Raw genomic sequence first — 25497 nt, forward strand, 5'->3', positions numbered from 1 at the left:
TCACTTTTGAACTCAGCCCCTCAGTCTCCCCCCTGACAGGCAACATTCTAACAGATCATCGGATGAGAGGGAAATCGAAGCCATTTGCCACTGGCGGTGGTGGTGCTGCTGCAGGGGCAGTTTAGCTGAAATACAGACCCAACCACAGGGGCTCAGTACAGCAACAGGCACTTGCCCAGCAAAAGCAGGCGAGTCCCATCTCTGACCAAAAGAGTAACTTTCATTAAAAAACACCCCACAAAACCCCCTGCTTGCTACAATGCTGAATCTCTTCATTACCCTTGAAAATCATATCATCATCTCCTCATTACCCTTGTAAATGTTCCAAGTCCTTTCCATATCCATCTAAGCAATTATCACCAGTAGTGCACTGTTCCCAAGTTCTAAGGATCACTCTGCACTGTGTTGTAAGATGACAACAACACGGGCATTTCCTCAATGTCCAAGCCATTCTGTAAGTCCAGATGACAAACAGTACACTTCGTATTAACTGGGAAAGATACTATTTTTGTGGTATCAAGTGGTCCCAGTTTCTCACATGTGCTAAAACAAATGTATTATTTACACAGCATCCTCTGATGACTGATGTACTATTGTCCTGCTTCTCTGGTGAGCCCTTGGCTGCAGATCTGTAGTGAATCTGCAACAAGAAAATCTGACATCTTTCTGAATCTGTCTCACACAAAAACTGTAACTCTAAAAACACCAAGAGCTGAATATATGTGCCTTCTATGACTACTCAAATGCTTTACTCTCCAAGTGCAGCCATGTATGCTGGTTTTGGAGTTTTTTACTTAATTGAAATATTTTGTGTTTAACATGTAACTGCTTAAAACACTGTCCAAAGCCTACAGGGAGGTGTGCTTAGACAGGATGTAATTTACACCAAGGACACTGGAGTAAGTCAGGCAGCTCAAGGCATTCCAGCACCAGGCTGGTTACTCAGCACCTGCTCCTGCCCTGCAGCTCACATTGATGCAGGCATGGCACATGTGCCTTCTCACTCCCCAGAAATCCAGGCAATGAATGCATGTATCAGGTGTTGTCTCCCAGGAAAATACTTTCAATCACGTAAAAGATGTTTAGTTTTGAAAGCTTCTGCACCAGAGGATGGTATTTCTCTTTACCAAATTTTTTTTCCTAAAACAATGAAACTTGTGGGATAACATAATTTATACCAATAATACAGCAGATATCCATAATCCGTCTTGATAAACAAGAATTTCTCCAGTATTCAAGAAGACATCAGCCATGAAAAATATCTTAGTGCCATTCCTGGGAAGTGACACTGTTTACTGAATAAAAGAAGATCATCTACGTGGTTTTACAGGAAACCAAAGCTTAGAGTTACAGAAGAGCTTCGCACACTTGAAAGACAAGCAGCCATCCTATTTCCCTATATTAAAATAATCTCATTTCATCCCACTGAGACTCTCAGCACATAAATGTCATTTTTCATACACCAAATAGTTTACTGCATCTGTTCTGAAACAACTGTTAGTAATGTAATTGTAAATCACCCAGTTCCAGTAAATGCCAGAGGCAGGAAGCCGGATCCCTGCGAGCCCAATTCCTGTAAGCACCAGAGAGTGCCCCAGTACAGAGGCCCCGGCGCGGGGCCCTGCCCGACCTGCCACACGCAGGCTGGGTGCTCTGTAATGCAGCACAGAAAGGCCAAATACGGATGTACTGCCTCAAATACAACCTGTCAGCTCTGCTCAGCACTTGGCAGGCCGAGAACTCCAAACACTGCAAGGCTGGGAAAATCCGACCCGTCACTCGGCATGCACTTAAGGCAGCACCTTGACTAAAAGTGGCAAGAGGAGCACTCTCACCTCTGGATTCTGTGACTTATTACAGTAGTACTTAATGAAATTTCACTTTAGTCTTTTTATAAGCAAAATAAATTAATAAAGAATATCATTATTAGCATATCTGTATGGATAGAAAACTAATGCAAAATACTTAAGCCACGAAGCTGATAGGAACAGTTTGGCAGATCCAAGCACAATTCACTTTTCATATGTGAAGCATCTTACACAAACAGTGATCTTAATCTTTTGGTTTTCCCTAATGGGACCTATGGGAGTCTGAAACAAGTTTCAAGTGTTAGTATCTCACATCCTCTCACTGAAGATGCCATCCAGAATTAAAAAGTGTCTTCATTTGGTATCAGACACAGCAAATTTGCTGCCATTTTGGTTTGATGCACGTTTGAATAACCTAAAGAATAAATCTCCTGTTAATATACTAGAAGAACCAAACTAAATTCTGAACTCTGGTTACATTACATCACAGGGTACCTTGTTTCTCTGATCTGCCTTCTATTTTCCTGAGTCTGCAAGTTGTTATCATGTGCTAGTGCTCTGTGCACACTCCAAAGGAAACAGGGAGGTAACACCTGAGTGTTTGCTCTCCATAGTGCAGGAAAAGCAAGAGGAGGGGTGCACCAGGCTCAGACCTGAGGGCAGAAGTGTCTGCACACACATCGGCACCTGCGGCTCCCGCTGCCTTTCAGCAAAGCCCACCACTGTTCCAACACCTTTGAACAAAGGCCCCGTGCCCTGTGTCACCCACCACCTTCAGCAAACCACCATGTTCATGCAGAACTTCTCTAGCTACAGAACAGAACCACTTCTGCTTTAAGCCAGAAAGAAAGAGAGTACACATCAGAAAAAAGCTTATATAAACAGATAAAACCGCTTTTTTCCAACTTTTCAACCAGATGTTATGAAAATCACTGTGCGTAAGTGCTGATGAGTCTCAGCAGCTCTTTTTGGAATCACATTATCTGAATTCACACTAAAAATGCAGATGAGCTAAGCAGATTAAAGCATCAGAACGAGCAGCACTGCAGCCACCTGTGCGAGTCATTTGTGTAATTACATTTTGTAATCACTCTCTTCTAGTGCGCAGTGCTTAAAGACCTGCTATTGCAGGTTCAGGGAAATGCAACCTTTGCCCAGTAAACCACCAGCTGAAAACTCCTGAAAACTTTTCCCAAACCCCCCACCACCAGCAGGATGACAAACTGGCGGCTGTCAAGAGGTGACTTCAGGCTGCAAGCACAGGACAGAATGCAATTTCACAGGTCGTTCAAAGGCAGGCAAGTGCAGTAGAAGATGAATTTTGCTTACTTTGGTTCGCCTATCTTGATACCCGGGTGTTGCGTGTAGGCATGGGAGTGTGTGCTGGGAGCAGACTTAAATGCCATGGGACAGATAGGACACTTGTAAAAGACTTCACAGTGACAACCTTGAATGTGAGACTTGAGTGCCGCCACGTCAGAGTACACGACATTGCAGTGCACGCAGCTGCGGAGAGAGCGGAGGAGAGTCAGTGCAGCCCGGCAGGGCCGGGAGGAATCGACAGGGATCCTCAAGCAGGGGGAAGAGGGAAACACACAGGGACAACAACCGGATAAAACTATGTTATTCTGTCAATTCAAACAACCCAGTAAGAATCAACATAAATAGTGATTGGTGGATCACAAAGTAAGGGATAAGAAATTTCACATTTCATTAATTTGAAAATCTAAGAGATACGAGGTCAGAACGTGTGTTTGTGTTATCACAGTAAAACAGACAGAGGGATCAACAGAGGACTATTCTACTGATTGCAGAAAGAATGCTTAAATCCTCTGCAAATTTGTGAAGAGATTTTACAAAATGCGTTTTTATCACATGCAGTGGATTGTTTAAGGTACACCACAGCAATTTAGAAATGACCACCAAACAGAAAACCAGTGAGGAAAATATTTGCACCATTTCTCTTCTTTAGATCTAATGAAGACATACTGGTAATGATTTTCTGTCCATGTAATCAAATCAGCACTTGGATTTAAACTCCAGGAAACTAAACCAAATCTCTACAATCACATCAATGTATCAGATTGGAATTCAGAAAATATTTTTCAAAAACATACTTCTGCTGTGTCGAAAATTTGTGACCTTTCCGCATCTATTATAAAATGAAACAATTAAAAATGGAATTAATATTTGAACATCAGGATTTTTTTACACAATGGTCCTTTTTAGTGCCCTACATCTCCAGAAGTGCATGCTGCCAAATCAGTCCAAGAATATACTGCAATCAGCAATTACAAAGTAACCTGTCAAATGAACCAATTTCTTACTGACCAGTATTTTGCTGTAAGTTTTACAATTTAAACACAGAAGGCCCCTACCCTTCCAGAATTTTAATTTTGTCTGCTGTCATGGCAATATGATTGTTGTCATATAAATGTCCAATCAATTTTAGATGGTTTTAGTACCCTGATGATAGCAATAAAGCAAGAATTGTGCTTGCACATTCTGTTCAAGGATCCCACTTTCCTCTTAAAATTTATCACCCTTAAATTTTATGAAGCATCATCCTTTCTTTTCTTGGCATTGAATTTACATTCCTAATACTATTCATCAAGTTTATACCCATCCAGTCTCTGCTTACCAATGCATTCCCTAAAGCAGATTGTCCTGGTCTTTTGTGGGGTCTGTTAAGATCTTCTCTGCTCATGCAGAGCTGAACACTTCTTCACAGCTGTACACAGTGTGGTCCTCACTACCACATTTCATCCCCAGGTGTCACCTCTGCAGAGCAGGGTGGCATCTTCCACCTCCCCATCCCATGTCCTGACTATGCTCTAGTGATGTGACATAGTAACTGATCCTCAGCATCCACCATTGCATATTTACAACAGTTCCCAAGGTCCAAGCCTTCCTCTTGGGGACTGCTCTTACTGCTTTCTTGTTTTCACCTTCACAGGATGCAGATAAACTTTCAGGTTAAAGTTTTGGGCTGATTTAGTCCAGACAACTGGCCTAAATCGCTGGAATCAAATGGAGCTCCTTGTCAGAGGCCCTTTGGAAAGGCAGGACAGGGTTTGCTGCTCCTCAGGCAAATGCCCCGCAGTGCTGGGAGAGGCTGAGGAGTCTGGGGAGGGAGATATTAACACTCCCAACTACTGCTTTTCTTTGCCTGGGTGACTTTGGTTCAGTCTCACCAGATCAAGAAATTCTGAATCAGTGTGACAGGAGGTATTTATGAGACATCTTGAAAAGTTTAGTGACTTAAATTCCCAGTGAAAGATTTGTGAGCCTGCTGGTGTTACTGGGGCAGGCCAGGAGTCCCTGGAGGAGATTCTGTGCACAAACCCAAGAGACACAGACCAGAGAGAAGGGCAGTGGAGTGCAGGGAGCAGATGCAGGAAATGCAGGACAAGACAGCTTGGGAGAAAAGGGTAAAAGAGAATAACCCAAAGAAAGGCAAAAAGCTCAGAGTTGTGTCAGGCCATGGATTCAAGCTGAAAACAGATGCTCAATGCAGTGAAAATGCTTTCCTCCCGTAGTGGAAGATTGCACAGCCATCCTGGAAAATGAACTGTGGCACCTTAAAGAGGGAAGGAGCTACCTGCTGTAAGATTAAAGATCCCCCTTTTCCACCCAGACAGGATGAAATGGAAATGTTTTAGGAGTGCCCAGCAAAGCTCGGTGGTACAGGTGGCTCTTCTAATCTCCTGCTGTGCTGCCTGCCATTCAGTGCAAGGAAAATTCTAAGATAAAACATTTTTTCAAGTCTTTCAAAGCTTAACATTTCTATGAATTGCCTCTGCTCCCCATTTTCTCAGTGAGCTGCCATTACAGGAAAATGTAAAAATAATGGGGAAACTGAAGAGTACCAAAGGAAAACCAGAAGACCAGGCTGAGTGAGAAAGGTAATTTCCAAGTGATGTGAAGCCAAGGAATCTTGACTTCCCAGAGAAGAGAAACCAACCAGGCAGGTGCAGTAAGCCCACTGACATCTTGTGAATACATTCTGGAAGTAAATACTGAAATGACTGTTCTACCAGAGAGAACAATCTAGAATTCAATGTTTTGAAAAAAACTCAGCAAGTTTTTTTAAAAACCTGCCATTAAGGCAATCCATCTGAATTCTCTACACTTTATAAGCAGTGAAGTCCTGAATCTGTATGACACTGGCTAATTTTCTGATTTAATCATATGCAAAAGTGGATGCCCAAATAAAGCTGAATCCTAATGTATTTATTCCAAAACTTGTAATACTACTGTTGCTACGACAACCTTAAACCCATGAAGCTGTATTCTCCAAACAATACTTATGAAAATGGAAAATTAGTTTTAAAAGCATAAATTATACATGAATTGACAACAAAAGTAATCATTATACTGACCGAAACCCAACTCTTCGGGTATAATGCAGGCAGTTCTTAGTGACATGGGTCTGGAAGTGGACAGATCTGCAGATTGCTCCACATTCAGGGCACGTGTATGGAGATTTATGCTGATGAATTCTCTGGTGTGATGCAAAACTGCACTGGTTGGGAAGCAGCATCTGGCAGATATTGCATGTCTTCTAAACGATAAACCAGAATAGATGAGACAATAGGTTTGGTTCAGCTCTACGTAACATCTTGTGTCAAACACTGCAACATATCAAATAAAGGTTAAATGTCATGACTGGGGTGGAGCCCAGAGGAAGCAGGCAAGGACAAACGCTGACAGAGCTGGCAGGTGCTGGCAGCCAGGCCCACAACGCTCCTTCACTCCCCACTGACGACGGGAGATGCACACGGATTTACACAAGTGTTACTCAGGTGCCTCCCAAGATTACCTTGATAGTGCAAGGGGCCTACATGCAACTCGAGAATCAAATTATTCCTATTATTTCTTATGACTTGGGACTTGTGAATCTCACCAGTGACTTACCAAGATTTAGAATCAAAACCAAGACTCCTTCATGGCATGAGTATTTACAGGAATGTGCTCTCTAAGAGTCTGGCAGATGTACTGATGTGTACTCTCTGCAAGAATATAGACCAAACAAGATCTCCAGAGCTGCATTATAAATTATTTACTAACATATGAATGAAGAAATCCTGAAATAAATGCTCTGTGAGCACAGTAGCCTGGTGTGTTTGAACAATCTCCATCCAAACAGAGTTTTCCAATGTCCTGACCACAGCAAGAAGGCAAAATGCAAAACATTAGAAGTGGAGCACGTTAAGCAAAGCAAACCTGCCATTACTCCAGTCAGTTCAGTGGCACTCCTGCCAGCCTCCCACAGTAGTGGACAGCATTGGTACGTGCACTGCCCTCGTGGAAGGCTTTGCCTGAGTTCACCCACCTGTGGGGATTTCACACTGTCACCCTGCTTAAAGCCTTTGTGACAACACAGTACGTCTGTATTCAGACACACAGAAATACTCACTTGGAAATGCCAAATATTTTGTCTTAATTGACCAAAAGCTATGGGCAGAAGTGGGGGACTCACACCCTCAGGCTGACCAGAACTGGTCTGGGTTACCAACTTCAGTTTAGCTGGAAGGCAAAATCCTGACTGGCCTTAACTGTGACACGTTCACTAGGCTTCAGTACCACTCCCCAAGTCTATCCTTGGCTGTTTCTGTATTAACAAGCTGCAATACAGTACTGGAGAATCTGGAGCATTATTGATTACATAAGAAAGTAGCAAAACAGAACTTCTTATTCCAGTAACAGAAACATTTGGGGGGTTTTCAGAGTCCTTCCGAAGTCTCTGGCCTGCAGCACTACCAAAGGAAACGGGATGTGATGCCACAGAGGAGCTGTACAACATTCCAGCCCAGCTCAGGGATCTCCCTCATTTTGCAGAAAGCTGCCTGCCAGACTCATCTGCTGACCCAACATGACAATAATGCCCTTGGTTAAGGCCCCTGCTCTGCTATTTTGATGAGTACAGAAAATGTTTAATTGTAACTGATTACAGTAGAACAAGAAGCATCTACTGTGAAATTCTGACATTCAGCATGTTTGCTTACCAGTTTATTTTGGGCTTATGGTGGCATTAACTTCAGTTCTCTCATTCCAACCCACACCAAAATAAAACAGTTTGTGAAAATCATCACCTGCCTGCATTTAAAGTCAAAGTTTCAGAAAAAAAAAAGGGTTAGAAGGAAAATTGGTGGAGATGGAAAATAAAGATACACAAGAATGCGGAGTATGAAGGGAAATGAGCTGTGCAGGTTCCATGGGAGCTACACACTCCTATCTGTAACTAAGACAAATATTAACAGTCATTAGCCCAGATTTGCTACCTTTCCCCCCCAGTAAGTAAATGGGGGTTTCATTCAGCCAGAAAACCTGTCAGCGAGTGGCCCCATTCCCTTTAAAAGGAATATTAATGAGCATAAAACATTATAGGAAGGCAACAACTTTACAGGGAACATCTTTCATTGCTAGGGCTGTTCTACCACTGCTTATTTTAAATGAAACATTGTACCTTCAGTAACGAGATTTTCAGGAGAATGAGAACAGTTACTTACTGCTTAGACTCACTGAAAACACAGTGATACATTTGCCTTTCAAGAGCAATTAGATGGGCACCAGAAAGAACAGTAAGCTGCAAATAACCTTATTCCTATTGTTTGTTTGCCAAAGCCAAATGTTTTTATTATTCTTTTTTCCTTCCTTTCGAAATTAAAATACCAATCTTACCTAACTTCCTTCTCTTCCTCCCCTCACAATAAGCCTGTGCCAAGCACTAAAGAAGGAAAACAAGTCAGAGTATTCCTCCCTTAAGGTTTTCAAGAGGTAACACCTAATGAAGAATTAGCAAAATGCTTATTAATAAATGCCTATACAGAGTCTTTCTCCAGCAAGCACTACCCCTGCAGCACAGACAATGGGCAAAAGCAGAACATGAAGGAAGAAGGAAGCACTGCTCTCACTAAGCACCTCTTCAGCTGAGCTGTGTCCGTGCTGGGCATTTCAGGACTGCCACACCACTATGGGATGCCACCAACACAATGCAGAAAAACAGCTGCTGCTTGACAGATGAAAAGGACTAAGAAAAACATTCAAGTAATTTTTTAGATGATATTTGAACAAACAACATTTAAAATTACATTTATTAAGAGTGTTCTTCTCAAATGGAAGAACATGAAAATAGCTTCTTTTCCTCCTTCTTTTCCTGCTCTGCAGCCTTTTTCTTTACACCTGGAGCTCCAGGGCCTATGAGTGGGGGGAATAAAGCCTTGTTCGTACAGCAGCTCTGAAAGGAGAGCAAGGTTCCACAGGGAGACACAAACCCCTTGCCAGGCATTGCCTGCTGCTCCTGCAGCTCCAGGGCTTCCCTCCCTGAACAGCAGCACCTGGGAACCCACTTCTCTCTCTCCACCTCACTGCAGCTACATTTTGACATTCTCTGAAGATCTCAGTTGCTTTCCCATAGTACATCACCAGGATAAACAGTGCCTAACAGGACTTTCATGGAGAGCAAACTCAGCACCACCAGGGCAAGAGCACTAAACAGAGAGGGAAGGGCAAAAGGTTTGGTTTACCAGTCTATAAAGACAAAGGCCCCCCGAAAGTGAGGAGATCACTTTGTTCTTTTTTCTTCCCCCATTTCAGCCTCATCCTCCCAGCCTATTCTCATATAGCTCTGCTTCTCATCCACTTGCTTTATCTTGGGGCCTTCTTACTTCCTTGATTTTCCAGTACCAAGAATAACAAGGATTTTGCAAGTACTGGATCTTAGACAGAATGTTACATAACAGGTCTATTGTGGGGAAAAAAATCCATCCACCCCCAATAAGCACCAGCAAAGCAGTTAGCTAAAAACCCAAACTACTGAGTACACAGTAACTTGAGCTGGTGCAGAATATACTTATGGCAACCATTAGATACTGTTCAGAACAGCTGCACAGCAAGTGCAGCAAGATCCAAGGGTGGAACACACTCTGCTATCACACTCACTTAGGCAGGCACACCTGCAGTATCTTACAAAGAGAAGTTCACTCGAATGGCATTCTGCTGGGAATCCAGGCTTTCAGTCTAATCCTGCCAGGCAGTTGGTGAAGGAGGAGCTGAGGCAGAGCCACGTAATCCACACAATTTCAGTTGTTTCAGCATGCAAATCCCTTTACGTTACTACCTGTAGGGGTGGGCACAGCAGAGCTGCTCTGTGCTACAGAACAGGGCCTAAGTGCAGTAAATAGATCCTGACAGGAACCTGCCTGTACTCCTGTGACTAGTGCATTTTTTCCTAACTGCAGGACATAAAAATCTTTATCCTGTACACTGGTCTGTGACTCTCAGGAATATTCTGGGGCATTACTGCCTTGAGCATGCTTGCAGGTTTTCAGCTTCCCCCATAGCAAGAAGCTGAGCACCAAGCTCAACTGAATGCTTTGAAACACACCAGAATCCCTTTTAATTGGCACACCCCAACAGAGATCCAACTGTACTGTTTAAATAACCACCTTCACTCCTATAGGATTATAAAATACATCGCACACTGATTAATATGAAGTTTTATTGAATGATGTGTTTCTTTCAGGTTAGGCCACATACATTAGTGAAGAATTTTAGAACGGCTTGTAAGTTTAACTCATTAGCACTCGTAAGAGGAAAGGAAACCCAACCAACTAAACCAATGGTCACACATGAAGGAATGGTGCCAGTGAACAGCGCTTTGCACTTTCTAAGGAAGACTGAGGCAAACACTGTCAGTAGTCAGTGTGCCATTTGTCACTGCCTGAGTCCCTGCAGGTGGGAGGAAAGCCCCACTCACTTAGGGCACTAGATGAGAACTCTCAAAGCTGAGGACCGACTGAGAACAAATTAAAGCTATCGTTCAGGTTGAACACACAGGCTGTTAATGAGGGTGCCAATTAAGTGGATTCCATGGGCAAGTCAAATTCCAAAGCACAGAAAGAAGCATTAAAGTATTACTAGCAAAACCTGTTAATTTCAGTATTAAAATGTTCAGCTGTAAGAAAGCTAATGCTAAATTTTAGCAAAAATATAGTGTCAATTTCAGACTTCAGGGCCTAAAAAGATTCTAAGAAAAGTCTTATTTAAAAATCATTGACATTCACTATGTAAGTGCTTGCAAGCCTTTTTATGGTTTTCGTTTATCATTTTAATCACAGAGGTTCAGATAATTAACAGCTAAATGGAAGTAAAAACATATCCAAAGTCTCCTAGGCTTATAGATGAAACATTGGAATGTAAACATAGGATACTCTACTTGTCCACTCGTGTCTGCGGCCTGCTGGAAATGAGTTGCAAGAGATGTCTCATCTTGGAAAACTTCATTGCACTCCAAACACTTTAGACTATGTCTACAGAGCTTTGAAGGATCTTCGTCCAGCGGCATAGCTGGAATGACAGGAGAGCTCGCTGGGGCCGAGATCACTGTCCCAGTTAAGCCAGACTGCATCTTAGTTACAGAGTGTGTGCCAGCTCCCACTGGGCTCTGGAGCATGGCTGCAGCAGTATTGCTGGAAGGAGATGCTATCATTTGATCTGCTGGGACTGGTTTTAGGATCAGGTGGGAACACTGCATCACAACGCCCTTCTCCTTGTGTCCACGGGCGTGCGACAGGAGACTGCATTTATTGTAGAAAACTAAATTCTTTGTGCAATGATTACAAGTCACTTCAATTCGCACACTCCTCCTGTCATAATGCTGAGTCAGGCTCTTCTCAAGAGCAAACGAGTCACCACACTCCAAACACTTGTAACCTCGTGTAGGCAGCGTGATTCCGGCGTTGGCAGGGGGACTAAGGTTTGGGATGTAAACTGGTACGGGATTGACACTGCTCAGCACCTTATTAAATGCTTCCACTACAGAACTCTGCAGAGATGACACCACCTGCACTCGAGACACTTTTTTCGAAGGCTGTGAGGTGGCTGCAGAAATTATTGCCTGCTTGATTTGCTGCTGGGGTTTCGTTAGCACTTGGCGCAGTTCAGAGGTGGTCTGGGCACCCTGAGGCAGAAGGTTAAGGTTGGCAAGATGGACTGTCTTTGGCACAAGTTTGGCACTGGCAAGGCTTGACGCTGGCACCACCACCGTCTGCTGCTGGATGGCGTTGGCAGCTTTGATGATGGCGCTGCTGGCGCTCTGCACGGAGGCAGCAGAGATGACAGTGGCTTTCACTGTGGTGTTGTTGGCGAGCTTCAAATTGATCACCTGGGAGCCCGCCGTTTTCACTGCGGAAACGGGCAGGAAGGCAGTAGCCACGGGTTTGATGGTGACCTGTTTTGGTGCCAGTTCTGCAGATCCAACTGCATTGGTGACAACTGAGGACTGGAGAGGAGCTCTGGGAGGAGATGAGAGAACAGCAGCAGAAGTTGGTGAGGACAGGAGAGATGTCATGGAGGTTACCATGGAAGCACTCTGCTCTGGCTTTTTACCAGAGTCCAAATCAACTTCTGGCAACACTCTTGTAACAGTTCTCTTGATCTCCCCAGAAGAAGTCTTGATGGTTTTTATACGAACCTTAGGAATTGCTGGTGTCGACCCCGCGGGAGAAGACGGAGACCCTTTGCTACTGTTCTCACTTGATACACTCCTGGGACTGTCGGGTGGCTTGACAGATGGTTTCTTGGCACCATCAATGAGACTCTGAGACTCAGGTGACTTTTCAATAGCCCGGGGACTTTCACTCATGTCTTTTGGTAATGGAGAAGACTCTCCTGAATTAGACTGTAAATCTTTACTGCTATCTGTAGCTGCCTTTTTAGCACTCAGTGCTGCAATTGCAGCAATGCAGGAGGAAAGCTTTGCTGATGACTTTGCTTTGGACTGGGAAAGGCTGGCAAGATTTGCGTCACTTTTTTCAGCACTCAGTTTTCCATCAAGTACTCTGTTTTCAAGAAGCTTCTCAGAATTGTCTTTTAGCAATTTGTCCTCTGTTTTTCGAGCTTTAAAAGGCTCATAGACACTTAAATTCACAGAGTTTGGCTCTGTCTCTCGTTTAGCAACTTTATTTTTATCTATACTACTTGAAACTGGGATTCCAGATTTAATCAAGTTCTCCCCTCTGAGCGCCTTTAGTTTGTCATATTCCTGCTGAGATAGAGATCCTGCCAACACATTTGCTCTGAAATTTGCACGCATCTCTGCTTTATCTGGGGGGTCATCCACCTCAATTCTTTCATCATCATCAAATTCTTCAGCACTTGATATTGGGCTGAACTGGTTGAAAGCTGAATCCTTCAGTGTAGTCTCAGAAGCTGACCCATCATCTTTAAGTGACTTCCCTTCATCTTTCCCGTAACTCTCAAGAGCTGATGACGTCAGAAAGCCATTATGCAAGCCATTGCCTGTGGAGTGGTGGCCATCCTTGTCCATGGCTTCGGAGGAATCAATAGTACGCACGTTTTTCACAATGACGCTCACGCCGACATCAGATGATGATGGGGCATGAGAATCTTCATCTGTGTGAGCATTTTGTTTTATGTGGCTTTCGTGGTCATCATGTCCAGATTCAATCGCTGCTTTGGGATCAACCATGTCTGGTATGTCAAAGGCTGCAAGAAGGTCATCAAAATCTGGGGTCTTCATATCCCCCATGGTCACGTATTTGATTGTAGGCAGATCTGTAAAATAAGAAGGTCATTACTTCAAGCTCTAGTCTTACACAAAACAAGCATTTGTTCACATGAGCCATGCAAAAAGGTGTTAGTTCATTTGTGAAGTATTATTTTCAGAAATTATACATTTCAGAGCAGTCCCAGTGTACAGCTGAATTATTACACCAAGAGCTACAGTAATTCATCAACTCCACACAGAGTAACCCGGCAGTTACAGTGTGGGCACAAATTTCAGTGACTTTCTTCCTGTCCCCTCTCCTACACTCCCTCCTATCCTGGCCAACATACACAGTGGTTACAGCAAGATACCTGGACTTGCATGAAAATAATGTGAGGCACTTGCAATTTCTCCTAAGTCTTGATTTTCCTTAACATTTGCAATATCAACCTGATGAGTGTTCCTGAAGATGGTAACAATCTGTGACACTCATCAGTTCATCAACACTGACTACCTGGAAGTCATTATGGACTTCATTTTCAAGGATACTGAAATACACACAGACATTTTGAGCAACACCTTCAACTAAATATCCAAGTATGTTTAAGATCAGAACTGCCCAGCAGTGGAGACACATCTGTCCTTCATGGAGGAATTCCCTGAGGCTCACTCCAGAACAGGAAAGTATCTGAAAGAATTCCGAGGTCTTCAGAGCCCAAATCACAAATGCACCCCAGGGAGCCCAGATGGAGCTGCAGGGCTCTGCAGAAGGGACACTCCCATGCTCTGACAGAGCTGAGACCAACCCAAAGGGCTTCGTTACCTGGGGGACCCACAGTTACTCCTGCCCTTATCAAGACCTTCTCTCATTCTTCATAATTTAAAGCAATTTAAGTTAAACAAATAGCAACAGGACATGGCCAGTCATGATACACAATGAAGTGAAGTTCTAACCTGACCATTTTATTCATCTCTTCCGCACTATTCCAGTGCACCCATCTTAAGACTCAGCATGTAAACCACAACTGCCAGGACTCTGCATCTACATTCCTGCCTTTTTCTTTCCTCTTCACAAACCTTTCAGTAATTCCTACTCCTAAGGAGAAAACTCCACCTTTTATCCAAGACCAAAATCAACTGACACCTTGGCTGCCAGACAAGCTGTTAGTCCCTTCCTTCTCTGGGCCAACATGATGCCTGCAAGTACTTCAGAACAGGAAATGAGGCAAGCTCCTGGTTCCCTAGGAAATCATGATTTTCCAGGAACTGGAATTTCTTTGAGAAGTGCCCTGAGAATGCTTGAGGAAAGTTAAACAGAAAAACAGTTTCTTTAAAAATTCAAGCACTACTTTGCTTACTTATTATTCAATGATAAAAGTAATGAGGAAAAAAATCTGAATATGGAATTCCAATAGGAGACACAGAGCAGTGACGTGAAATGCTTCTGGGTGCTGCTTTTTTGATGGTGGGTGAGAGGACTTCTGGGAAGATACCACCGAGTCTTAAAAACTTCAAATAGCAGATCTGAATGTACCCTTCTCCATGACTTCCATCAGTCTCCTCAGTGGCAACACCAACCCCATATGTGTGCACCCGTATCTGACTGGAACAGTTCTGGGGTGACCCAGGAGTGGTTCATTTGGGTTCAGGCTCTCTCAAAGCACAGGGAGGATGCAGCATTTCCTACCCTCTTCTTTCTTTGGAAACACATCTCCTCAAGTGTTTCCCATGAACAGCATGAAGAAAGTGGCACATATTTTAGCCAAAGGAGAGTACAGAGTCCTTGACTGTTCCACTGCCTTACTTCTCCCAGCCAGCCTTTTTATACCTGGTAACACATCCCAGTGAAGCACTCACTTAGGAGAACTGTGTCAAAACAAGAACCAGTCCAAGAGAACTCTCTTCTGACAGTGGAAGAGGCAAGCAGGACAAGCAGGACAAGCAGGGCTTAGAAGTAAAGAGCTGCTTCTGAAGGACTGATAAAGGCAGATAAAGGCATTTTGTTTTCCTGCATGGAATTGCTGTCACTCCTGCTCAAGCCCTGTATCTCTACCTGTTCCAGGTGGAAGGACTCCAGGCGTGTGGGGAAAAACAAACCTACCCTTTCATGTACTTGCTGAGGTGACAGGGGGGACACACCAGAGAAACACACGGTTTTTTTAATTTTATAAATAAGGGTTATCTTGTAGCTCTGTCTTTAGGACCTGCAGATTGGGCTTTCTTCACAGAAAGACAAAGCTGCCTAGAAATTGTTGCTGAAATTAAAAGGTGCTTTTTGGGATAAAGCTGAGCAATTGTAAAGACTGAAACCAGAGTTGTTTTGGGGAAGGTTAACATCCTAATGAAGACAAAAAATGGAATAATCTGGGGCATCTCCAAGACAGGTCCTTTCTCCAAACCACACAAACCCCTAATTTTTGTCTGTCAGGTACAAGAAAAACTTTAAGCTTTCCAGGCCTAGCAATGACAAATAATCCTCCTTCCTTCCCAATGTTTTCCAATTAATCTCTATGCATGAAGGTTTCTGTCATTTCTGGATCACAAACATGGTATTGCACACTCAATTTTTATTCTTTTATCATTAATCTTTCAAGAACCAACCAACTTTTCCTCTTTGATGCTCACCCTCCCATTCATCCAAATCTTCCAAATTGCTACACCACAGTCCTAATGACTTTATACAGTTGCTTTAACTGCACCAGCCCTGTCTCTTCTGCCTTTTCATAATTCCTATCCTTTGCCTTCAAATCTTGTGTTAACTGTCTATACTTACAATATCTAACTCCTTGCTTTTGTTCAAACAACTACTCAACTTCAGCTTCCCTCAGCAGCAAATCTATTTGTTATTGTAGGAAAAATCCCAGCTTTAATCTTCATCTCCTTGTGGCACTCATGTTCTTGTGACCAGTTCTTTACCTTCCCCAAACCCTTCCTACCATTTTTACCTCCATTTGTGCCATACAGGGCTGTGGACTGTGCACTCTTGAGGGCAGAGACCTCTGCTTTTGTATGTCCTTCCCAGAGACTCAGCGTTCTTTTCAGTCCCGTGCAAGCCGAGCAGTGAGACGCTGCTTTGCAGGGCCTGGCACATGGCAGTGTCTTGTTTCTGGTATGGCCATTCACAGCAGTTACTCTGTTACACTTACAGTACTGCAAACTTCCAATAATCTGGAATAATTTACTTCACCTCCAAACACGAGTAATGATATCTAAATGAGATCAGGCTTATTTTGGCACAAAATGCCTACAGAGGGAGCAATACTAGCCTGACCAGCATAAAAGCATACTAAAGTTTCTGTTCTGTTATGCTAAGAAATTTCATCAGGTACAGAAGACATAAGTGATTCAATCAGAATGACAACAACATATATCCTAACATTAGGCAAACTTCAGCCTAATACACAGAGTATGAGCACTTCATTAATTACTCAACGAGTATTAGTAATGGTGACTGACTTACACGTCCAATCATTTACTCTGAAAGCCAAGCACTGTAAAGACAGAGAAAGCAGTGTGCTAACCTAACCACAAACCCTCTTCAGGAAGTGGGAACCACATCTCAAATCACAGCCTTGCCGGCTCTGACACACTCGGCAGGGAGTGGGACGTGCAAGGGGCCACTGTAACCACAGGCAGCGATGGCTCTCACACTGTATGAGTGAGATACAGGTTCCTTTTCCCTTTCAAAGGGCACGACTTGCTACCCTGACACACTTGCTTCCAGAAATCACAGAGATGCCTTTCATATTAGGCACGGTAATTCTTATTCCAACAAATTTTGATTTTTTAGAATGAAGGTCTCATTGACCATTCCTGGTATCAATAAGGTCCTGCCAGTCCTAATGTGCACATCTTTGTGAAGTATGGGGTGTTTCACAGCGAAAATCTGGAGGAAGCAACCTACTTTTTCAATATTATACACCAAATGTATCTGCCTTCAAACAAAGAGGAAAATCCAATTTGTCTCCATGCCCAAGACCTAATGAGTAAAAAACTTAATCCAGTGTTTTGACAGCCAAAATAGTATTACTGTAGTTTATGACTTCTTAGGAGCCTCAGCTCATAGTCCAACTCATCCATTTTTGAACTGTGCATCTCCAGTTCTCTTTGGGTAGGAGAAAACAGGAAGGGATAGAGAAGGGGAATTCTCTGGAGTCTAAACCACCTCCAGCACCGCTTAAAAAGAACCACATGCATCTGGTTCCAAGTTGAGGATGTTCAGCCTTTGGCTGGCAAAAAGAGAAGGGATGCTTTGGCACCTGAGCCAGGAACCTCCTTACCCACAGCAGAGCCCAACAGGCTGTGCCCAGGTACAGCTGGCCAGTGAGAAGAGATCCAGGTCAGGGCCTGGGCCTCGCCACTGCCTGAATTCCTCCTCAAATGGATGAATTCCTGAAAGGCACGGAAATCTGCATACCATTCTTTTTGCACTCTACTTAAAAATAAATTATAAACATGGTTTAATTTTGTACTTCCATATGCAAAAGGGGCTGTGACAGTAACATGTGAATAATTCAGACGTACAGCCATAATGAACAGAATGATTCCAGAATGAATGCAGACTCGAATCACACTCCAAATGGCACAGGCCTCCCACCTCTTTCCTGTAAGGTGCTTTTCTGCCAAGTGGGTGGCAATGGCAGCAGCTGCAGCCAGTCTGAGCAAGAGCCTTCCCAGCCAGGCAGGGCCCGCCGGAGCAACAACCAGGCCCCAAACCGTCAGAGTCAAGTTTTGGTGTGTCTGAACACACATTCCTGGCTCTCTGTATGCATATTTATATTTTAACACACAGTCATATGCTTAGGAAAACAACAGTTAGTTAATTCACTCCAAAGGGGCTTGGAACGTGATAAATCTTTACCCTCATTCTGGAGATCAAATACCTGAGACCAGCTTCAGTGCAAAATGAGATCCTGGGTGCTGATGTGGAGGGCCAGCCCTCCAGCAGTAGCAGCATTTTCTGCTGGAAAGCTGGCCTGCCTGCAAAATCCAAACCTCCTGGTGGAGAGCATTTACAGATATTATTAGAATGAAAAAATACAGCTCACCAAGAACACTGCAGACTTCAGCATCTATTCAGGTTTCTCATCTTACAGCCTACAAAAATCCCCACAAATTCAAAATCTCCTCTGCTAAAAATAAAAATTTGTAGTACAGATAGCGTTCAAAACCCCAAACAAAACAGATATACAAGATTTTGTAACAATTCAAGAACTTGCAATTTTAAAGCTGCTTACTATTCTGGCAGAAGGAAAAAAGCCTAGAAGATGCTCTCATGTAACAGATGAGTTTTAGCTGACACTTAGGAAGAACAAGCATCCTCATCATCAAGAGATACTACTCCTATCATACAACAAGAACTCCTGTCTGCAAGCATCATTCTGCTAGAGATGTCCACAGTCAAATACAGACCCTCTGCATCCTGGTGCTGAAGAGTATGAGCAGGAATCAGCACAGTGATCTGTCAGGCATTTTGCTCCACCACAGGCTCTTCACTGCCCTATCAAACCTGAGAAACAACACATCACAACTGCAGTAAAACCCACAAACCCTGCATTTCAGGCTAAACACTAGCACGTTATTTTCTAAAATTAATAGCTCAATACCTTACATAATGTACTGCAGTCAGAAACAAAAAGGTTTCCTTGCATTGTCACTGGGATGCAGGCACTCTGCCTATCATCAGCCAGCCCACAACTTACCCAATATCCACAACCTCTCAAGGCTTTTAGGACTGTCTATTCTGCTGAGAACAGAGGAGAGCACTCTCATTTCACACCACGACAGAGTATTTTCACTGTTCTGCCTCCGTATTATCTTGATTGTAGGCTACCAAACCAGCTAACACAGCCAAAACTGGGCAGATATTTTAAAAATCACACTGGTTGGGATTCTAGAGTTGCTGATTTCCTCTGGTAACAGTTCTAGCAGAGAATCCCCAAGGCAAAATGTTTAGTGATCCACTGTGTAAGCTCTAACAGCCTTTGTTCTTCCCTTTGCAAGATTCATTACTGCTTCCTTCTCTCTCCCTCTCTCTCTGAATCCTTCAGCTTTCACTGTAGATACAAATGCCAGCTCAAATCTAAGTACACATTTGTTTTTCAGATGAGATAAAAAAATACCCCCCCTATCCATTATCCATTGCTTTGAGTTAAAAACAGTCTCCCCTCAGGAGCTGATGCACTGCCCATCCGGTTTCCTATTCTGATTTCATTACTGCACACTATTGTAATTCGTGCCACTGATAATGCACTGGAGCTCCATCCAGCCCCACAAAATACATCTTTCCACTTGGCTACTGCAAAATCCTCCCCAGGTTACAGCAGTCTAAGAAAAGCCATCCATACTATTCATTTTACACAGCTTTTTTCTCTGTAGAAGATATTAAGGACATGTTTAACACTGAAGACCTTAATTCAAAATCAAGTGTCAGGTCACTCGGATGTGCCAAACAATAACCTGTAAATAATCAAACAGCAAATTCTGTAACACAGCACAGAGCAGCTCACTGCCACAATTGGTCCACAATTTATGACTGTCACTCAGAGGCCTATTCCATATCACCGCATTGTGAAAAAAATGTATATCTGGACATATTTCAATGAAAATACTGTATTTAACCAAGATATCAGTAAGCCTTTACAAATAATAGCTTTAATCCTATTAAAACTGGAGGACCTTAATAGCGTTTCTTCAGTAACACTTGAACAATTGTCTCCTTTCTAATGTGCCAAGTGTGCAATCAGGAGTCAATTTAATTCTCACACACATGTACCTACATGCTATTGTTATAATCAGCACAAGCCACCACGTCTCACCTTGTGAACCTTGACCTTTGAAAGGTTTTTTAGCCGGTGCTCAGTTACTGCCACAGCCGCATTCCCTCTGCAAACACGAAAGGGTTAAAGGCAGCCCCAATCAATAGGCCTACAAGGGAAAAAAAAAGGGAAAACGAGTATGCCTTACAGCATCTTTGCAATGCTTTTATGCACAATTCTACAACAACACTGTTTCCTTTTGGCCTTACAGAGAGGCACAGCAACCCCCCCATTAACGTCTCCTAAAGAAGCAAACCACAAGACAGCACCCTGTAAATAAAACCGCATGCAAAGCAGCATCCTCAGTCACAAGCACAACTACAATTACAAACCATTCAATCCATTTTATTTAGTTTAGTTTTAAAATAGACTGCATAACCAGTGTCCCACCCTTGCAAAGCAAAAATATTTTAATAAGGGTCATAAATCTCAGCTCTTGCCCATTCCTTAAGCATAAAAAGGCACGAAAAGCCAAAGTAATCTCAGTTATTGCAAATATGTACATTTACATACAGAACCCTTTATGACTACGTTAGCCACATACCAGTGCTGTGTGTCTAAAGTGTGCATTCACATACTGTTTTGGGATGGTATCTTTCTGCAAGCTCCTCTGCTTTTGGCTGCCATGAAGGGAGGAAGCTCTCCCAGTGTAGAAGCTCAGTGACTGCATTGTGTTCAGGAGCTGATCTGCCTCAAACCAGTTCCAGCCGGTTCTGGTCACCCTACATAAAAAGCTATGGCAACCCTCGCTGAGTTGCCAACAAGTCCCTGAAAATCGCAGGGGCCGTTTCTGCGTGGCGTGGGGCGGCGCAGGCTGTGCCCGGTCCCCTCGTGCCCGGCCCACGCAGCCCCTGCTCCCGCAGCCCCCCGCACGCTCCCTTGCTCGCCTCCCCACTTACCTCCCACAACCTGGCTGAGAGCTGGGAGTGTGTGCGTGCCTGTCTGTAGCTAACAAAGAGACCGCAATAAAAATCCTCACAGGATCTCTCTTGCAGCACCAGGCAGGCTCGGCCACAGCCCCGGGAGCCGGGCTGCTAACCCGGGCTGCTCCCGCTCTGCTCCCACGGCACGAGGGGTGGCTGCTCACACACGTCACATCTGCCCCCTCATGCCCACGGCCGAGGGGTGCCAGAGCAAGGGCTTCTCCCGTCCGCCCTCCCCACTCCTCGCTGCAGCTGGGGCCGCATTTTCCGAGCGCCACTACAGAGCACCCACACGCGCCTCCCTCCCCTCAAGAAATCCATTTCCGCAGCAGAAAGATGCCTGCAAAATAGTTCCTTTGCCCCCTCCTCGTAGTACCGACTTGGCTGTTGCGCCGATTTCTTTTATTCTGCTATTCGACTATGTTGGAGGCCCTAAGAAGCAGCAAGTCGCCCCCCGCAGCCGGGCAGCCCCGGCCGGCACCCCCGGCTGGGGAGGCCCGGGCGGGCTGTGCTCGCACCCGGCGGGCCGGTGCGGACCGAGCCTGCCCGCCCCGATCCCTGGGGCGATGCCAGGCCAAGGCTCGGCTCCCCGCGGTGCCCAGGAGGCCGCGCCGGGGTCCGCACCCACCTGTGCCCGCGGCCGCTGCGCTGCTGCCCGCGCCGCTCCGCCTCGGCCGCGCTGGGCCTTGCTCCTGCATGGCTGGCGGGCCCCCGGCCCGAGGCAGCGGCCGCCCCGCTCCTCTTGGCTACTCACCCTTGCTCTGGGAACACCAGTAACCACCTCCGCCTACGCGCCGAGCCCCCTCCTCTCGGGGGCTGCGGGAGATGTTGCTCTGCAGGGCTCCCTCCGGGCGGGTGGGCAACCCTGGCCAGCCCCTCTGCCCTGGGCTGCACCTGCAACTGAGCAGAGGACTCGGGCACAACCCTGCACACCTTCTTGCATCCCTCATCCCCACCCCGTTCTGGGGAGAACCACCATGTTCTTCCGCTGCCTCGGCCCGTCTGCCCCGCACAGGCGGCGGCGGCCGCGGCCGGCCCTCCCTCGGCCCCTCGGCCCGGGGGCCGCTCCCTCCCGGGCACCTCCCGGCGGGCCCGTTCGCTCCCGGCCCGGGCCGGCGCTGCCCGAGCGGGCCCTGCGAGCCCCGGGGCCGCCCGGGGAGAGGAGGCCGCGGCCCCTGTGGCCGCGGGGACAGCGATCCGCGCCCGGCCGGGCAGCCCGGGCAGCCCCGGCGCGGTGTCCGCGGGGCTGCGGCCGCCGCCGGGCCGGGGGGAAGCGACCCCAGCGCATGCAACCTCCGGTCCCCATGCGACACACCTGCTGCGGCCGGAGCCGGCGGGCTCGGACAGGGCTACGGCCCGCGGCGCGGCCCGGCCCCGCGCCGGAGGAACATAATGGCAGGAGGCTGCGGGGCTGGGCGGTGCGGGTGGGGGTGCTCGGCGGCACAGATGGGGAGACGCTCCCGTGTGATTCCGTGTGGAACGGCTCCCTGGAGAGTGCCGGGGGCGGGGAGGCTGCGGGGCCGCCGAGCCGGGGCCGGGTCGCGGCCTCTCCCGCAGCCCGGGCAGCTCGGGGGCGCCCGCCCGGAGCGGGGTCGAGCGGGGCCGGCGGGCAAGGCCGCGCCGGGGCCGGGGCAGCCCCGGGGGCCGCGGGAGGCGCTCCCGGGGCCAGAGCGCCTCGAAGGACAGCGGGGGAAGAGCCCCCGGCCGCTGCTCCGGTTCCCGGCCAACAAAGGACGGGAGGAGCCACGCGCTGCCAGCTCGGGCGGTTCAGCCCCTCGGCCGGGGCCGCGGCCGCCGTGCCCGGGCCGGGGTCACCCCCCGGGGGCACGGCCGGGAACCGTGTCCCGCAGCGATGCTCCCCGGCCTGGCACACCCCGGCCGGCGCTCTCGGGCTGCCTCCGGCCCCTGCGCTGCCTCCGGCCCCCGCCTTTGTTGGCTGCGGAGCATCGTGGCGGCATCGCCATTGCTCGGAACGGCAGGACGAGATTCCTCCCTCCGTCTCTTACCGCTGTGCAGCACCATTTCCAGGATGTAACGTTTGACATGCGAATCGCCAGTGGATCGCGTTAATGGCTTTAAACACATAACATTCCTCTCAAGGTTATCCTATGAGCACATTGCACAACATATATTCTGGTTGAAATAATGCTAGTTTATGAACGCCACTTACGAGCCTGTTGGTCATAGAACAGAGTCCCAAAGGCCTTCTCCATGAGCTCCTCCTGGCAGGCTGCCCGGACCCTGTGCCCGCGGGTATCGGTTGGGCAGGGAATTATCCATCGGGCTGGCCCACACCCCTCGCTGCCCCACCCCAGCCCCACGCTCAAATTCTACATTGTCCATTTAACCAAAACAGCATCAAACTGCTCCGTTGCCAACTGTGGCCATCAATGAGTCTGACAAGTTTATAGAATTTGAATTTAATACATTGATTTGGGGGTTTATATTAAAAAAATGGATTCGTGTTCTGCGCCAGTTTCCATGTTCAAGAAGGGCCATGAAATTCAGCTTGCACAAGCATAAGGCTCATCCTACGAGGGACTTGTAGAATTAAGCCTTAATATTCATAGCACCCTGTTTCTTCCCAATTAACCAGGAACCTGATTTGATTAAAGAAGTGAAAATCACATTCTGCTTCCTTACATTGCGTTTCTGTGCTTGGCTTGCATAATAGCATAAAGAAGATGGCAGCTGCTACTACTGCTCTGGTATTAATGTCTGAAATGTTAGTCGATTTCACAGTTTATACATGGCACAAAGGTCCTTGTGCAGGCTGCCTTTCACACAGATTTACTTGTTTTCCTCCCAGCCAGGTGTCCTTGACATGGCAGAAAAAGTCTGTCACAGTAAGGATTTGACGTTAAAAATTAAAATTAAGATAATTTTAAGTATCATTTACAAGCAGTGCCAGGTTGATGGCTCTTCTCCTGTGACTTTTTAGTTCAAGCACTCAAAGTGACAGGCAATTGCATCTTGACTGTTCCTACAAGCAACACTTCTGCACTGGGAGGCTTTGTGGGTTTTTTGAGCATGTTGACCTTACATCTTAGCTCTGAGGTCTTAGATCAGAGGTCCTCTTCCCTCCTCATGGCTTTGCAGTGACTGGGACCAAAGCCCCTGACACTGCTGAGGAGTCTCTGTCCTGACCAGTGAAACCATCCCCAGTGGGTCCTTCCCATGGACTCCAGCTCTGAGATGGGACCTCCTGCTCACCTGCACTGATGGAGCTGTGGAGTCCCACACCACATCTTCCATTCTGCAGGAAGCAGGTAAATCTTGACCCCCCATTTCCTTTTTCCTGCAGAAATGCCTCCAGTGCAGCCTGCTGTTGCTGCTCAGCAGTCAGCAAGGAGTGCTGCCAACTCAGAACACTTTCCCTTTGATGCTGTAGTGAATGCTGAACTTGTGTGCAATAATAACTTCTTAATTATTTAACTTCTAAGGATTTTAAGGCTCTTGAAATTCAGAACTCTAAACCATGGTGTATTTATCCCCAGCTTTCTGTACAGGGATCAATTTTAACTGCATCAAACATGGTTACAAGCAGAGCTTCTGTGCATTAAAGATGTGCTGGGGCCAAAGAGGACTTTGCATGTGGATTGGCACAACAAAAGCAAAAGTCAATTTACTTTTAAAAGAATAAATATTGCCCTTTTTGTCCTTCACCACGTTTGGGAAGGACGATAACAAACCAAAACATTTCCTTCCTGGCTAGTGAAACATGCTTAGCTTAAGCAAGAAGGGTAAAATACAGATTCCATATTTCAAACCCTAAATTCAGACTAATAGCTTTCCAACTTTTGGCAAATACTTAATACTGCTTGTTACTTTAGTTGCTTTTTAAGGTTTTCACCTTAAATTTGTTGGTAACATATGATCTACAAGAGCAGAGCAGAAGCTTGCATGTCTTGCTTTAGAATACTTACATTTTTCTTTTTATCACTGTTTAGAATGCAATGGTACTTTTCTTTAACCATTATATTTAAACATTCAATATTAAAAACCAGCTTACAACTAAATATCCCCTTTTCAGATGCTCCTATCACTAATCTCTATGTATTTTCTTGGAAAAAAATAATTTTCTTTTCTGGTTATTAAAATAAGTCTCCTATTATATTTTGGACTAAAACCTCTAGGATTGCTTTTAGAAAGATGAGATTTACTATAAGAAAGGCATCTCACAGGAGATAAGGTGAAGGACTTGGGTAGGGAGAAATCTATAACCAGACTCAAAACACAACTACTAGGTCAAGTAAAAATTAAAATCCACGATGATCTTGAATGGAAAATGTCTCTCTAGTAAGCAGACACATATATGAGACACACACAAAGTTGCCTCCACACCTGTATTCTCTAAACTGTGCATTTCTTCTGCCAAGCTGCCTCTGACCCAAGAGCTTGGTGAAAGCTGGCTGTGCCATGCAACGTGTTTATGG

General features: G+C 45.7%; 1 protein-coding gene across 10 annotated transcripts in view; it reads right to left on the reverse strand.

Moving 5' to 3' along the window:
• The window catches only part of ZNF532 (zinc finger protein 532), a 33920-nt gene extending 10631 nt beyond the window's left edge, over positions 1-23289 (reverse strand). Inside the window, exons 1-7 of one of the 10 annotated variants that reach the window (XM_071581665.1) lie at positions 22377-22788; positions 21816-21955; positions 20139-20247; positions 18733-18829; positions 11029-13388; positions 6191-6372; positions 3138-3314 (exon numbers count right to left, since the gene is read on the reverse strand). In XM_071581665.1, the coding sequence (XP_071437766.1) occupies positions 3138-3314; positions 6191-6372; positions 11029-13362 (2693 nt within the window). In that variant the 5' untranslated portion in view covers positions 13363-13388; positions 18733-18829; positions 20139-20247; positions 21816-21955; positions 22377-22788. The other 9 variants (XM_071581659.1, XM_071581656.1, XM_071581660.1 and 6 more) reach the window with 9 other exon arrangements.
• Positions 23290-25497: the final 2208 nt, after the last annotated feature.

Source organism: Pithys albifrons, chromosome Z (genome assembly GCF_047495875.1).
Source record: "Pithys albifrons albifrons isolate INPA30051 chromosome Z, PitAlb_v1, whole genome shotgun sequence".
NCBI classification, from domain to species: domain Eukaryota; kingdom Metazoa; phylum Chordata; class Aves; order Passeriformes; family Thamnophilidae; genus Pithys; species Pithys albifrons.